The sequence below is a fragment of the Impatiens glandulifera genome, chromosome 5 (genome assembly GCF_907164915.1).
Source record: "Impatiens glandulifera chromosome 5, dImpGla2.1, whole genome shotgun sequence".
In the NCBI taxonomy this organism is placed as follows: domain Eukaryota; kingdom Viridiplantae; phylum Streptophyta; class Magnoliopsida; order Ericales; family Balsaminaceae; genus Impatiens; species Impatiens glandulifera.
In genome coordinates, this window is record NC_061866.1 from 53,995,579 (window position 1) to 54,012,047 (window position 16,469).

At 33.8% G+C, this 16,469-nt stretch overlaps 2 protein-coding genes across 2 annotated transcripts; both read right to left on the reverse strand.

The window, feature by feature from the left end:
* Positions 1-5,624: 5,624 nt before the first annotated feature.
* Positions 5,625-11,201, reverse strand: LOC124938073 (DNA-directed RNA polymerase II subunit RPB2-like). Its single transcript, XM_047478445.1, has 23 exons — positions 10,875-11,201; positions 10,534-10,755; positions 10,135-10,425; positions 9,837-10,034; positions 9,719-9,783; positions 9,558-9,644; positions 9,346-9,466; positions 9,224-9,268; positions 9,002-9,139; positions 8,857-8,929; positions 8,692-8,768; positions 8,513-8,620; positions 8,324-8,440; positions 8,085-8,240; positions 7,891-7,995; positions 7,680-7,805; positions 7,523-7,600; positions 7,335-7,430; positions 7,146-7,261; positions 6,990-7,059; positions 6,834-6,887; positions 5,879-6,745; positions 5,625-5,779 (listed from the first exon to the last, which is right to left on the reverse strand). The coding sequence occupies exons 1-23, from the start codon at positions 11,199-11,201 to the stop codon at positions 5,660-5,662; spliced, it is 3,657 nt and encodes a 1,218-aa protein (XP_047334401.1). The 3' UTR covers positions 5,625-5,659.
* A 3,059-nt stretch (positions 11,202-14,260) lies between these two features.
* LOC124940032 (mannan endo-1,4-beta-mannosidase 2-like) lies at positions 14,261-16,412 on the reverse strand. Its single transcript, XM_047480510.1, has 4 exons — positions 15,667-16,412; positions 15,398-15,595; positions 14,994-15,328; positions 14,261-14,899 (listed from the first exon to the last, which is right to left on the reverse strand). The coding sequence occupies exons 1-4, from the start codon at positions 16,045-16,047 to the stop codon at positions 14,503-14,505; spliced, it is 1,311 nt and encodes a 436-aa protein (XP_047336466.1). The 5' UTR covers positions 16,048-16,412; the 3' UTR covers positions 14,261-14,502.
* Positions 16,413-16,469: the final 57 nt, after the last annotated feature.

Genomic DNA, 16,469 nt, shown 5'->3' on the forward strand with positions numbered 1-16,469 from the left:
GGGTAAGTGAATTTACATGACAGTCAAGTTTACTTCTCATGGGAGGGGAGGTGGTTTTACATGAACGTCAGGCTAAAAATATTTGAAAAGAAGAAATCTTCGCTTTCAATCGTCTACTCGAAAAACAAAATTAAAGCGAATATTTGGTCGTTTACTGATTGTCATTTCAAATTAATTGAATTAACATTTATTAATAAACGGAAATATAAAATTAATAAAAATAAAATAGTCAAGTAATTGAGGCGAAGATTTGTTCGGTTGATGCATGTCATCTTCAATTAATTGAATTAATAATTAATAATCGGAAATATAAAATCCATGTCATTTTGGTATTCACATAGACGGGTAATTGCTTTTCCATGGCAGGCAGGCGGTCTTCTCATGGGTGGGTTGGGGGGTTTACATGAGGTTTTAATTAAAATTAATTGAACCGAATATATCTTCGCTCCTGAGTGTCTGAAGGCCAAAAAAATTAAATGAAAAAAAAAAGATTGAATTAATTGAAACGAATATTATATCGCTGCATTCGATTTTCAATAATTAAATTAATATTTAATAAACGTAAATATAATATCCCTGTCATTTTGGTCTTTACATAGATGTGTAAGTGTATTTTCATGAACGGTAGGCGGTCTTCTCATGGGTGGGTATGGGGGGTTTACATGAGGGTCATTGCAACGGGCGTGTAAATCTTCGCTCCCATCGCATATCACCCTTCCCTCTGACACGGTGCCCTGAGCGAAGATATCTTATATGTTTATCATATGGATATTATATAATTTCCTGGCGTTAACAGGCGCTGCCGTTAACGGCGTCTGGTGTGAACCCGGGCCGAAACCCGGATTCCAGATTCTCCCTCCCTCCGTCTTCTACCCAGATTGATTTATTATTAAAATAATAATGCTGCAATCTGATTGGTCCGCCACAGGGGAACACGGCAATCGGTAGCAGAAGATCTGAACTGCAAAATAATACTCCCTTTATTTATTTATTTATATATATATTTAGTCGAAAACAAAGAATTAAAAAATACAAATTCTTAGTTTATGTGTGGGTAAAGTTTTGAAAAGGAGAGATTGATGTATATAGAGTTATAGACTCTCATGTATAAAGACAACTAGTTAAAGGAATAGCCGTAGTCTGCCAAGTACCAAAATCTAAAAAATAAAAAATAATAATATTAACAAAGTTTGATCTGTAGGGCATTGTATTTGTATATTAACATATTATTTAACTAACTAAATTATATTTTTTTCTTTTTATTTTGTTAAAGGTATTATTTTTCTCTTAAAACATTTCAATCCTTTACGAACAGGATGTATTATAAAATAAGAAATAAACTAAGTGACGAGAGATTGTACGTCTTATAGCATGTCTAGTTATGCATCTGCTTTTGATTTAGCGATTTCAATAATTATTCCTTAACCTTGTAATTGTATGTAATCTTTTCAAGAATAATATTGTCGGGATCAAATACATGCTAATATATATAGCCTATTTATCGATTTTAATTAGAATATATATTTTCTTTTGTGGTTGAAAATGGCCGGCAGAAGTTGAAGGACCAGAAAAGTTAAGATGAAAAACAATTGGCTGTGACAAAATTCCAGAAAATTATATTAAATATAATATAATATATATATATATATATATATGGTCAATGGGAAATAGTTGCATGTGTAGACCCAATATCACATCGTAAAATGTAATTCTTTTTTCTTTATTATTTATTTATTTATTTATTTATTTATTTTAAAAAAAAAGCCCTCTTGGAGAAGTACTACAAAATCAGGGACCATTTTTATTTAATTTATCATTTTGTGGCAAAAAAACAAAATAGTTTCTTATTTTACAGTATATCTAGAAAGAAAATTTGAATTCCGATTCTCATAGAAAGCATTGAAAACAAAATTGGGCTAATCTCCTTTTAAAATAATTCCAGATACACGCATATCAAACTCCTTGATAATAATAAAAAAATATATCAAGGAGAAATGAGCACAAATAGCCAAAGAGAAAGCAAGAGGCATTCAAATACAATAGAGCTTAAAGGTCTCATAAGTCATAATATGTATTATAAACAACCCAATAAATTATTTGTGGAAAAAAAAAAAAAAAAAAAAAAAAAAAAAAAAAAAGTGAGTTTGGTTGGGGAATAACAAAAGAGAAGCAAGAAAGATAGTGAGTCAACAATATGTGTTTGCTCTAAAAGGTCAATAATATACGTTCTTTTGGTGTTTAGTTCGAGTCAAAATGATCTAACTAGTTATTATCCACCGAATGGACTCACAGGCTATTGTAGCCCCCGATGACCCAAAACATTTTGTAATTAAGTGGCCTAGATCATTTTTGCTTGATACTATTATCATTGTGGTCGGAATAAATTTTATATCTTAATTCCGTAATTGCAACCCACCCAACCCAACGGAGATCCTTACACAACACAAACTCAAGCATTGATCCCAGAATTTCTTAACAGTTATAGGAATCACCACCCATATTATGGGTACGTGTTGATGGAATGCTAGAGGGGACTCCATTAATTATTTTAGGCATTTGAAGTTAAATAGTAGTACTTATTGTTCATATATATATATATATATAAATATTGAAACAATGAAAATGTTGTGTTGCACTAAATAATTGAAACAAATAAATGCAGGAAGCCTAAAAGGTAACACAAACAAATATTGTTTAGTAATCAAATTATTATGTGAAGAATAATATTATTGGTGGAATAAAAAGTGTGAAGAACCACTTTGGGTGGGTGGGTGGGTGGGGGGATAGAAATTAGAATGATGATGAACATGAGATATATGCTAGCTTTTATGGCTTATAGTTTTATTTATTTATAAGTGTACTTATTTGAAAATGATCTTCGTGAATTTCAAATGAGTATATATATGGATATTATTTATTTATTGATAGTACGAGTACGTGTTCAATTAGTTAGTAGTGGAGCCACTCCAGCATTTAACTTTGTGTTAGATTGCATCTTGAAGAATGCTGATCTGGTTTGGTTATTTGTAATGTTAACCATTAACTCCAAACCCTAGCTAAGAATCAAACTAGGCCTAAGCTACATGATGATAAGTAAGTGTATCTGCTGTCCAACAATATAAAGCACTGTCTGTAAAAGATGGGAACAATCATCATATCATATATATATATATATATATATGTGCTAACTATTTAATTTATACCAACCAAAAATAAAATAAATTATATTATTTTGCTTCTGAATTTCCCACTGTTTCATTTCTGACTTCTTTCTTTCTTTAAAAGGGAAAATAAATCATGAGCTGTTTGATTCACTTTACAATTAAGCTTTTTTTCTTCTTTTTATAGACAATAAAATATTTGACTTTTCATAATTAATGATCATCGATTACTTTTTTAACTAAAAAATCAACACAACATGTGTCACTATTTATTTTAAAATACTAAATTTTGTTGTAAATTATGCAAAATCAAAATATCCTCCAAATTCAGTCTCTATATCTATATAGGAAAAACATGAATAATGTTTCCTTAACTACAGTATTTTATTATTACTATTATTATTATTATTGTTTTTAAACTATCTAAAAACTCGAATACATGACCATGAGGACGTGTACTTGTCGCTGAGTTACGAGTTGCCACAATATTTATATATCAAATTAGTGTTATTCTATTTGTTTTTGTTCATATTCACAACAATCACACTTTTATACTCATATCATATCTTGACAATAATTTCTTATTGGAATCAAACTATATATATATATATATATTATAAAAATCTAATTAATATATTGTTTGCAGATCAGTTTATGAATTAAAATTGCACTTATATATATTAAATGAAACATATTCCTTCTAATTTCTTATGGCCCATATATATATAATATATATATATAAATGGTTGTTGGTAATTGGTTAGATATATATATATATAGGAAGGGCTGTAAAATTGGGCTTTAGTCATGATCTGTACGATTCTATATAGACCATTCTATTGGAATGAAAGGGACGTTTCATCCCAAACTGGAAAAGACCAAAGAAAGAAGACAATTTTTATATAAAATGAAAGTTGAGTGAACTTTCTATATGTATTGATTGATGCTCATGAAAGTCAAAGTGAAAGACAATGTACATGATGGACGACATGAGATGATCAGCTGGAAGAAAAGTCAAATGAATATTAATATAACAAATGAAAACAGATTTTATTCATATATATATTTATATATATATGGCTTGCAATTTTCAATTAACTAATTAGTAAGGGTATTGTGATCGTTTCACATTCTTGCAAGTAGTAATTACTTCATTCATTCATTAAAGAGATTAGCAGAGTAGTGTTCCTTTCAAATTCCAATTCCATTCATCTCCCCACTAATTACTTAATTAGAAACAGATGAGATGGAGGAGGAGTTGAGAGGACTTTTACTAATTAATTACCAGCTATTATATATATATAGCAGACCATAATCATCAGCTTTCATCTACCAATTAAAGTTTAAGCATGCCTTCAGGATCCAAGAAGAGGAGGAATGACAAGAAGAAGAAGAATGACAAGGAATCTCCCTTGTCTGATCATCATGGGAATGTCGACACTCATCAAGGTAATTACTATTTCATATTTGGCAATTTCTTTAATATTTATTTCTCATGTCTCTTTACATTTTCTCTTTTACATATATATATATATATATATATATATTGGTCTCTATATTATAAATTTTTAGCAGATAAAGACAAACTTGTGTGTTCGGAGGTGGTTGTTGAGCCAAAACAGATTCCTCCTTTTCCTAATGAATTGATTAATTCATTGACTGCCTCCTCAACTAAGGAGGAGGAAACATCAATTGGTAAATAACTGATACGATTTCCTTGGTCGTCAAACAATAAGTTTTCTTATTTGTCAAGCCAAATATATATTTTTATTTTTGTTTACAGTTATGGTTAAGTTAGATAATGAAGTTGAGAATGGCGGCAAAAAAGGTTTAATGCTTCTACGAATCTGAAATGACTTATTTGCTGTTATTTGTATAAAAGTTTAATGAAATTCGTGTTTGACAGATGTGGTGGTTAAGTCAGGTGAAAAGGAAATCATTTCAGAGGTTGTTGCTGTGAAGGTGGAAGAGCTGTCTCTCTTGCCAAATTTGATACCAAGTGTGGAGGAGGTTATTACATCAAGTGTAAGTGAGGTGAATGGAATCGGTGAAGAAGTTATTGCTGATTCAACATCTGTTAGTGCATGTCCATATATATTGCCTTTTAGTGTGTCTAGTTCAGAGATTTTACCCTTTTTTGTTTCTTATTATGTTGGTAATGTATGTGCAGCTTTCTGAACCCAACTGCAGCTTCAATCAATCTGATTTAGCGAAAAACCAGCTAGAAAACTTCAGGCAGATGCTTCAGAAGACTCTGTTTGATGTAGAGATGTTGCTAGAAGAATTCAACAACTCCAACTGAGTGGAACTTGTCTCGAGACTTTAATAAATGTTCTGCTTTGTGTTTTGTTTTTGTTTTTGGTTGGGAGGAGTGAAAAATGCAAATTGATGCAAAGCTTAATTGATGTTTTTTTATGAATAAAAATGCAAATTCTAGAGTATTGTTATTATAGCAATACCTTGATGGAATCCAATTCTAGAGTAATGTTGTGTCTCTATTATTTCTTCTTCCCTTGACCTTGAAGGAGTAGTTTAGTACCGTCAGTCAACAATCTGGGTACTATTGCCATTGCCATCAGCTCTTGAATCAGAAGCTTGCAAGCATATGGTATGAATACCTGCCAAAAGTCCGACCGACCGACCGACGACCACATTAGTAAAGTTATAGCCAGCCAACCAACCAACCAACAAAAAGATATATACGGCGGTTGACTTACCTGGACAATGTCGGTTTTGTTCTTGCACCCTCGACACTCGAAAGAACTCTTCTTGAGAATGGCAATCGCGATCATCCCGCATTGCTGGCAGACGTGGACTCTATAAGCATCACTCTGATCGAACAATCTCTCCTTGAGGAAGTGTGCGGCTCCATGTGCTATCATGCAGTCGCGCTCCATCTCCCCAAATCTTAGTCCGCCGTCACGAGACCTTCCCTCCGCGGGCTGCCTCGTCAGGATTTGGACCGGACCTCGACCGCGAGAATGGATCTTGTCGTCTACCATGTGTTTCAGCCTCTGGTAGTACGTAGGACCAATGAATATCATGGCGGTCAGTATGCGCCCTGTGTGCCCGTTGTACATTGTCTCGAATCCTCGCATTTGGTAACCGCATTTGTGAAGGGCTTTGCTGATGTTGTCCACCGTCACGTCGGTGAAAGGAGTGGCGTCTCCTTCTTTGCCCACGTGAGCCGCGACTTTTCCCATGATGCACTCGATCAGCTGTCCGATGGTCATGCGAGAGGGAATGGCGTGTGGGTTCACGATGATATCTGGATTGATGCCTTCAATTGTCCATGGCATGTCTTCCTGTGTGTACGTCATTCCTATTGTTCCTTTCTGTCCATGCCTGCTACTGAATTTGTCGCCTATTTGAGGTATTCTAATGGATCTCATCCTTACCTTTACAAATCGTAATCCATCGGCATTTGTAGTCAACAGAACCTGATCAACAATTCCGCTTTCGCTGTGACGTAAGGAAGTGCTATGGTCACGACGGGTGCACTTGGCAGCCAATCCCTGAGCTTCCTCCTGAGGCAGCGGTGTAGTCTTTCCGATGATAACATCATCCCCAGAAACTCTTGTGCCCTTTGAATTTTTGACAATACACCAAATTTTATTCTTTATATACATACATACATACACCAACAACTAAATTGAAAAGTAACTCACTTACAGGTGGTGCAAATCCATCATCATCCAGTTTATCATATGATCCGTGCCGCATTCCCTGTTATGATGCCATTCTTACTATCATCATCATAATAATAATAATAATAATGAAGACGATTTTGGCTGACAAGAAGAAACAAAACAAGTTCTAACTACTAACCATTGTGTTGTCTCTGTTGGGACATCCAAAATCCTCTTTTACAAGTGTTCCCATCTTTTTCTCCTCATCCCTACCAAACCAAACCAAAACCAATTCAAATCAACTAATTATTCATATTTACAAATTCTTATTGCTCGACTCCTCCTCTTTCCTTACCTGTATGAACGGAAGAAGAGAGACCGGAAGAATCCTCTGTCTATTGAGGATTGATTCATGATTACAGAATCTTCTTGGTTGTATCCAGAATAGCAGGCTATGGCAACAATTGCATTCTGGAATTTCATACATGTTAACAATAAGGAAACTATCAGTAGAAAGAAGTCTTGAATACAAATGATTACTTACTATTCCAGCTGGAAGCTGCCTGAAATGCAAATGCTCCATTGCCCTAGTGGTAACTAAAGGCTTTTGAGGATAGTAGAGAACATAGGCTAGCGTATCCTACATACATACATACAGCAGGAAATTAAACAATACTCAGTTGAAAAATAAAACAACACAATTCTGCTTGGCATCAATCAACAGCAATCTACCATTCGAACTTGGTAATTGGTGACATATATTCCCATAGCTTGCTTTCCCATTGCTGATTGGTAGGTATTACGTGGAGACTGCAATTTTATCAATCAATACACCAGGTTGGATTTTATTGGCTAAGAGTTAATATGCGTTTTAAAGATAGATGATAACCTGGTTGTGGTCGGGAAATGGGATAATAGAAGCACAGACACCCAATATTAAGGATGGATGGACCTCACAGTGTGTATATGATTCGGTATAAGCTTCACTTGGACTGAGCCTAGCTGATACAAGATCCTGAAAATTGGACAACAAGATCAACTAGTTCTCCTTCACATAATAATCAGATATTATTATTATATAGGACTCCTTAGTTATTTACATTTATTGTCATGGAAATCATTGTAGTTTCCTCTTCCTCCGTGTCCACATACTCCATAAACCCTTTTGCTACAAGATCATGCCAACCAAATTCCTCAGGGGATTCCTTTCAGAAGAAGAGCGGGACTATATATGGTGAGGCAGTTAAAATTAATATTAATATTAATATGATGAATTGAATTGAATTGTATGTACCCGTTGTTGTAGAGCTAGGATATCCTTCTTTTTTATTAGCAGCTTCTGATTCTCTACTATAAACAATGGTCTACTGCAGCGGCCAAAATCTGTATAAAGACGGAGTTCTTTACCACTAATATCTCTAATGACTCCAACTTCAGTATTCACGTCCACCTACGCAGTCAACAGACAAACAAATGGTTATGTTTTTGACCAAAATCTTAACAATTCTATTCATACATAGTAGAAGAACATACTTGTCTCCTCAACTGCCTCAATGTCTTAACTAATAATGCTGGGTTACGATGGATGCCAACCCAGCAGCCATTCACAAAGATTTTTGTGGCTTGTGGAATAACTGCAGGAGATATTTCCTACACAAATATTTTTCAGTTAGAACAATATAAATGACCAAAACTAGAAACTCAAATGTGTAGTAAGATCACCTCAAAATTCTCTGTGCTCCATTCCTCTAAAAACTCTAAAATAGGATTGGCTGCTGATCCAACTGTTATATAGACCATCAAAGCCAGGTTCTTTACCAGACCACAGGCCTTAAGAAACACACATACTTTAGTACTCCATCACTAGGAACATTATGTAGGTCATTTTAAAGAGTCATTACTTGTCCTTCCGGCGTTTCAGCAGGACACATCATTCCCCAAAGTGAATTGTGCAACTGCCGTGGCTTTGCTAGTTTGCCTGTGTATAATTACATAGAACTTTTGGCTTAGAGATCGATGATGCATAAAAAGATGACATACAAATGAGTGAGCGAGAATGGTTTTACCTTCACGTCCTATAGGGGAGTTTAGCCTTCGTAAATGAGAGAGAGTTGAAGCATATGTTAGACGGTTCAATACCTATTAATTGTTGAGTTTGTTAATTTTATCATCATATTAAATCAAATCAAATCATTAGAAAGATATGCATACCTGTGAAACTCCTGCTCTAGAACCGGCTGAATTAGCTTGACCCCAGTTTCCAGTAGCAAGAGAATACTTGAGGCCACTGGTAATTGTTTTAGCTTTAATGGCAAATTGCAAGTTAACATCCTTGCCATTGTCAACACTCTGATTCATGCACGTTAAATTATAAGTCACATTCTAGAGGGGAAGAAAATGATAATTAAAATAGGGAGTGGAAATGAGAGAGACCTTCTGCATATAGGATCTCACGTCCCTAGTTAAATTCCTGAATAGCTGCATGCATCATTAAAATTAATGGTTAATAACCTAACTAAGATTACAGGTAAAAAACAAAATAAAGAAATAAAGACCATTCTAAACAAGCCTCCCAGTAAAGGACCAGCAAGGTCTAGCCTTTTGTTAGCGTAGTGATCCCTGTCATCTTCTTGCCTTCTGCCAATGACACAAACTAAAAGGCGATGGATAATATACCTGCAGGTCAATTAAGAATGATTAGAAGCAATGCAATTTTTAGATGATACAATTCTTGAGTTAAGAAATATATATAGGACCAAGCAAATACCCGAAATAATAGGCTTTCTTGGTCTCGCAGAACTCCCCAGTACCCACATGTGGAAGTGTTTCTGTTTGAAGGATTTCCTTGGCATACCTGAGATTCAATCGATCGAGAAGAATTGAAATTCCAAGTGAAATTCAAGGATTATTATTCCAGATTGCACATACCTAATCCTCTTTTCTCTAGTGACACCTACAGTGGATCCTCTTTTTCCAATGTAATCTAGTGCAACCTGCAGCAATATAGTTAATAAAGTGTTCCAAAAAAAGAAAGTGAATTAAATACCTGTTGATTTTGGATGACAAAAGCCTCCTCCAAGGATGGTCGAAGAAGCTCCATCATTTGAGTATCAGTGAAATCATAACAAATGTGTTCGAGTATATCCTTATCCGCTACAAATCCCAAAGCACGGAAAACAATTACAATTGGAATCTCAGTTCTAATGTATGGAAGGGTTGCACGGATATATTGCCCTGATGATCCCTGCAGCAACATTATCATCATCATCATCATCATCATCATCATCATGCAATCAATTCTAGCTTATTAAGTTAATTAATTAATTACATGATAATATACTTACCCCTTTCCCACTAACTCTAGAAAGCATCCTGACAAACATTGCACTAGGTGGTCGGTTTTGGGATTCGGCCATGGACCGGACCTCAGCCACATAGGCATATTTGTTTGGTTGCCTCTTCTTGAAAACATAGACATGATTGGTACTCATCTTTTCCTGAGCAATCAAAACTTTTTCACTTCCGTTTATAATGAAATATCCACCTTGATCATATGGACATTCTCCAAGCTCAGTTAAATCCTTTTCTGATGTCTGATACAAACTACAATAGCTGCTCCTCAACATTATAGGAACCTGCATGCATATGTAATTATATATGCAACAACCTAGCTAGCTCGTTAATCACATTAATTAGAAGAATGGTGACATGCAGTTTATTCATTATTCCGGTGGTACGAGTACCTTGCCAATAAAGACTTTATGAAACTCCTGGGATTCGGTCACTTCTTCACAGTCGTGTCCTTTCCTTATAACTTGTTTCTTCACATCTACGTATAGTGGGGATGAGTAAGTCAAGTTCCTCAATCTTGCAGCCTTTGGAAATAAAGATGCTGTTTCTCCATCAGACTCCGTCATCATCGGTTTACTTAGGTATATTTGACCGAAGGTGATTCTGTAAATTGTCTGAACCAACCAACAAACAAACAAACAGATTATTAGAATTAGAATTAGCTAGGCTAGGCAGTAGGCAGGCATGAATATGATGAAGTTGTAATATATAAATGACGTACGTACGTACGTACCTCGAGGAAATCGGATTGGCGGCCGGAACCAGGATTGTGCTGGGACTCGGGTCTGATCTCGATGACGGAGGACTCGTCGACGATTTCCTGCATGGTGTTTTGAATGAACTCGTCGAAGGAGTCTAACTGCTGCCTGGCTAAACCTTTCTCCTCGAAGTAGGCGCTTATCACTGCCCATGCATCATCTTGTCCTATCTCCTCCTCCTCATCAGCATCTTCTTCTCTGTCTTCTTCTTCATCGTACACACGATGATCTACCGCTGATCCGCCGTCGAACTGCATTCTTAATGTGGACTGATCAAACTCATGATCATTTGCTCCATACATCGAAACCCTCAAGATTATATTTGATTTGATTTGTTAAACTAATGTCACACGCATGATGCATGCATAGAGAATAATAGAGATCGATCGGTTTTCAACTGCCTAACGATTATTATTATTATTATTATTATTATTATTATTATTATTATTATTATTATTATTATTATTATTGGCTACGTCTATTTTCAGGGAACTTTAATCTGGACCTGTTCTAAACCCCCAAAACAATGAGAATATAATATATGTCAAAAATATTTTATTATTTAACCTTAAATTTTGTTAGATAGATAAATAAAAAACAATAATTTAACTCTCCAGCATTGGTTTCTTATAACAACTTTTTTTTCCATATTTACCCTAAATCTTTAAAATCTCGAATTACTTAAAATCTTATGATTTTAGGATTTTAAATTTTACTATTTAATTTTAAATTAATTATTAAATAAATAAATTCTTACTATTTTAAATTTACTATAATAAAATTTTAGATTTTATAAATAATTTATATTTTACGATTTTATACACAATTTTATGTTAAAATAAATTATAAATTAAAAAATATATAATTTATTCAAATTAATTAATTAATATAATTAAATTTGTAAATATAATTTTTTATAATGTTATTTATTTATTAATTTTATATTTAAATATATTAATTTTTTAAATTGGTTAGGTATAAAATAATTAATTATATATATAATAATAATAATAATATATAACTAATATTTTTTCAAATTAAACTCTTAAAATTTTAAATAAATTTTAGATTTTACGAGTTTACACCTAGCAACCGATTTCATGTAAACTCTCTATTAAACCATTTTGATTGTACCCTCATTTCATATATTAAATTTTAAATCATTCTAACTAGATATCATAAAACCTTAATTTGTATAAATAAAGTAGATTTGTTTTTAAACTAATTACGTATATTTATAAATTTTGTATATATTTTAAAATATTTAATGGTGAGAGTGTTTTTTTTTTTATTATACTGGGAAGTCCAGCTAAACAAATAATTTGCTAAACAAATAATTTAATACATATCTAAATTTTATAAAAATAATAAAAATTGATAGTGTTATTAAAATAAATAAATAAAAAAAATCTTAAAGGCAAAAGTTATGGGTAATCTCTCCGAAAATTGCTTTGTTTTCATTAGGAATATTTATGTACATGATTATTGATAATTTTCATTTTATTGACATTTAAAATTGTTGTATTTTATTTTTTCTCTTTATCTTACACTTTTTTTTAATAAATAATTGTATTTTTTCATAAATTAATAATAATTGATTGGCTTAAAGAGTTCTTTTATTTAATGTTAGTATTATAAAAAATAGTATATGAAGGAAAAAAAAAGAGAGGATAGTCTTTGTGTTTGTTTAACCCGAGCTAGGGATTTATGGATAAGTTTTAGTTTAATCTTAAATAAATAAATTATAAAAAAAATCATAATTATTTTATTTGTTACCAACTAAAATAAAATAATATAAGCAAATATAAATAAATACTTTACTCAATTTTAATAATAAATATAACATTAACATTCTTTAAAAAAAAAAAATACACCAATCTTCCCAATTTATTAGTTGTCAATTTTTTAATACTAATATCATCATTAATCTACTATTATAAGAATTTTGAATTCGATTTTTCTATTCCCATTAATATTTTTTTCTATATTGATAAAGTCCATGATTAGAAATTATTAATTAACAAAATTATCAATTAATTGTATATTGAAATATTATACAAGAAATCACAATTTATTATATATTTTTGGTAAAAAAATTAATTAAAATAATAAGTTGCATATGAGAAATAAATTTACTAATAGTATAAAATAACTTATGGAAAATCATAATTCAAGGCATTTTTAGGAAAATAAATTTATTTAAATTTAATAAATGTGATTATTTTTAGAGGGGTGAATTATCATTTAAGGCCAAACAAGACCTAAGACACGAAAATAAAGGTAACTGATTTTCGCGCACAACTGGAATCTCGGCGCGAAAACAAAGCTTGAAGATAAACACAGACTGAATCAGCTTTAAAAAATAAAATTAAAAATAAAAAAATAAATAAATATATATATATATATATTTAGGGGGGAGTGTTAAATATTTGTTCTTCATAAATCAACAATGGTGATACCTATTTCTCCGGAAAAAGGCAACGATGATGAACGAGATGAGTCGACCCGCCTCCGCCGGTGTTTGACCCGTTTAAGTCTTGGGAATGGGATCACCACTGGTCGATCGCCGTTCTTAGCTTCGAGCGACGAGGCGGCGATGTCTCCACCCGCCGATTCATCTTCGCCAATCGCTGGAAGATTCCTTGGCAATCCAGACAAGCTTAATAATAATAGCACGAGCCCTGCGCCGCCTCCTCTTTCGATTGCCATCAAGCGTCGCCGCTTTTTCACGTCTGTGGTCGAGGAAGATGCTGAGATGGACTGTGAACAAAACAGAGACGCCATGCTTGTCAAGAAAAAGATGCTAGTAAGGAAGCTTGGTGATGAATTTGATCGGATTGCATCTGAAGACACTTCTGAGATGATACGTAATTTAGATCTGAATTCTGAAAGAGATCTAAACAAGATATCATCAGAAAGAGAGAATGTCCAAGGAGCTGAGGCGCAGGAGCGGCTGAAACCGGGTAGGGTTTCAAGAAGTTCCCCTTCAAGTCCTGCAAGTAGAAAAAGGATATGCTCTCCAAGGTTGGCGATGATGCATAGATAGAACAACCGCCTCTCATATCGGTGCTGCAGTTAGGCTAATTTAATTATACTTAGGAGTTCTAAACTGTTTGTTTGTTTGCTTGCTCATTACATGTCTGAAATCAATAGGATCGATCATATACAACAAGTAGAAACTGATTGCTAATACTACCAATTTGTGATGATTCATTCTTTATCTCCAAACTTTTTATGTTGAGTTTATCTTGTTTGTTTTTAAATCTATTCATTCCTTCTCAATATTTTGTTTGGATATATGAATTGAACTGAACTGAATGCATCATCATCATATACATGTTTTTTGAGGATGGATTTTAAAGTAATGTCTTTATCTATGTATTGTGAAAGTTGTAAATTTACAGGAAGAAGGCTTTTCTATAATCAATTAGGATAGAGCAAAGGGTAGATGCATAAACATGAACAATTGGCAATTCAATTCAATCCAATCCAATCCCAGGCTGAAAGAATCTTGCCAATAATCAGCTTTATACCACTTTCTTATCTCTCTATTATTCACACTCATAAATAATCAATCTCTGCTGTGTTCCTTTAGTTATAGACTTACAGCATCGTCAAACAAACTCTACGAGAAGTTGGGCTTCCTTGTATCAACGCCAATTTACATGAATGATTACTCATCAACTGATAAGTGTGTGAAGTCTCTGCAGGTACAAAACCAAAATCATCGTTATACTTTTCCATCCCACGAACCAAGAATTGCCAGGCAAAAGCTCCGGCTCCGGATTTGTTTCCCAGTGCGGATTTATACACAATGTCTAGAACTGTCTTGTACAGCCTCTCTCTATCAGATTCCCTAAAACCTTTACTAAGGTTTGAAAGTCCAAATTCAGTGAACACCACAGGTTTGTTTAGTTCTTTATCTCCATCTTCGATGTGTGAATCCATCCATTTGGAGACGAACTCCATTTTTTCTTCAATTTCAAGCTTAAAGTTAAACCTGCCAAAAAAAATATATATATGTTGTTTCCTCTTCTTCACTTAATTGTTATTATTATATCAATAGATGAGAAGAATAGAAAATGCTTAATTACCACTGGTCAGGGTAGATGTGTACAGTGGTGAAATCAATGGTTGAGATATTTGAATTTCTGATGAAATCAGATCCAAGCTCACCAGCCCATGGCCCTGGATTCATTGTCAACCCTTTGGGACTTTTAGAACCATAGAATCCTTCAAGCCCTACTGTAAGCAAATGGTTCTTGTCAATTGATTTAACAAAGATAGACATCTCTTCTATCCAGTCCTGAAGAGTTTCTCCAGAAGGGTCAGACATGCAACGAGGCTCGTTCATCAACTCCCATGCAAATATCGTAGGGTCGTTTCTGTACTCTATCCCTGTAATTGTGTTCCTCCTTGTCAACACAGCCTACTACCAACAACACAAGATTAGTTTATAACCTTATGCCACTAATCAAACTAATTGAAAAAAGGTTACCTTGATGTAGTTCTTGAAATAATGACGGATAGAAGGGTTAAAAAAGAAAGAGTCGTTTGTGGAGTTCATACTGACACCTTCTTCATATGCCCACTTGACATACTGTGCCTTTCCTCCGAATGCTTGCAAATTATTCACTAATGAAAGTAACAGCCTGATTCTTTGCCTTCTAGCCTCGGCAATGACATGATCCAAAGCCTGCCAATATTGACTCGCATAGAATCAATGAATCATTATTGAATTTGTTTGTTATTGTTATTGGTATCTACCTTGAAGACACGTTCATCGAATTGACCATGGGAGATTTGGAGAGCATTGTAGGTACCATCGTTGAAAGCCCAAGTTCTGCATACAGATAAGCCCATCTTTGCACCAATTTGAAGCACCTCATTTACTCTAGGTCTGGATGATTCTTCTACGGCTTGGTCCATCAACCAGTAAGAGTTCCAGCCACTTACATAAAAGATCTTATCATCCACCGTAAAGTGAGTTCCATTTCTTTTCACAAAGCTCAAACTTTCTAATTCTCTTTTATCAACATTATTCACCCATATGTCCCCAAATGATAGGAAAAGTAGCGCAATACATGATGCAAATCCAATAACTGGGTATATCATCCTCCTATTTCCTTCCAACATTTTGAGAAACATTTCAAAATCTAAGAAACCTAGATCTGGCTAAATATTGGAGGGGGTTTTACCCAGAAATCGATTAACTGGGGTCCTCAAGAACGTACAATCCAAAATTTATGTACGACGAGGAAGAAGGGAGGAAGGAGAAGAAGATGTTAAAAGAAGGAAGTTCCCGAACGAAAGCGTGTGTACAAATGAAGCAAAGATGGGATATGTACAGACCTGAAGTTGATAGTTTGTCCTCCCCAAAGAGGATGGTAAAGAGATTTGGGGAGGACTCGTAGTAGAATTATTAGAATATGCTCAAATCAAATCAAATCAACTTTCAGCCGCTCAACTGGGTCGGTCTTGTTTCATCAGCTAGCTGCCCCCCAACCGTTCTTCAACTTCACACAACAAACATGACCGACTGTTTTTCCCCCTTCAAATTAATACTCATA

Coding starts and splice junctions, on each gene's coding strand:
- LOC124940032 (XM_047480510.1), bottom strand. CDS start 16,047: ATGTTTCTCAAAATGTTGGAAGGAAATAGGAGGATGATATACCCAGTT. Junction 15,329..15,397: donor ATTTCAAGAACTACATCAAG/GTAACCTTTTTT, acceptor TGTTGGTAGTAG/GCTGTGTTGACAAGGAGGAA. Junction 14,900..14,993: donor CACATCTACCCTGACCAGTG/GTAATTAAGCAT, acceptor TTTTTTTGGCAG/GTTTAACTTTAAGCTTGAAA.
- LOC124938073 (XM_047478445.1), bottom strand. CDS start 11,201: ATGTATGGAGCAAATGATCATGAGTTTGATCAGTCCACATTAAGAATG. Junction 7,262..7,334: donor GGCAGCTTCCAGCTGGAATA/GTAAGTAATCAT, acceptor ATGAAATTCCAG/AATGCAATTGTTGCCATAGC. Junction 6,746..6,833: donor ATGATGGATTTGCACCACCT/GTAAGTGAGTTA, acceptor AAAAATTCAAAG/GGCACAAGAGTTTCTGGGGA.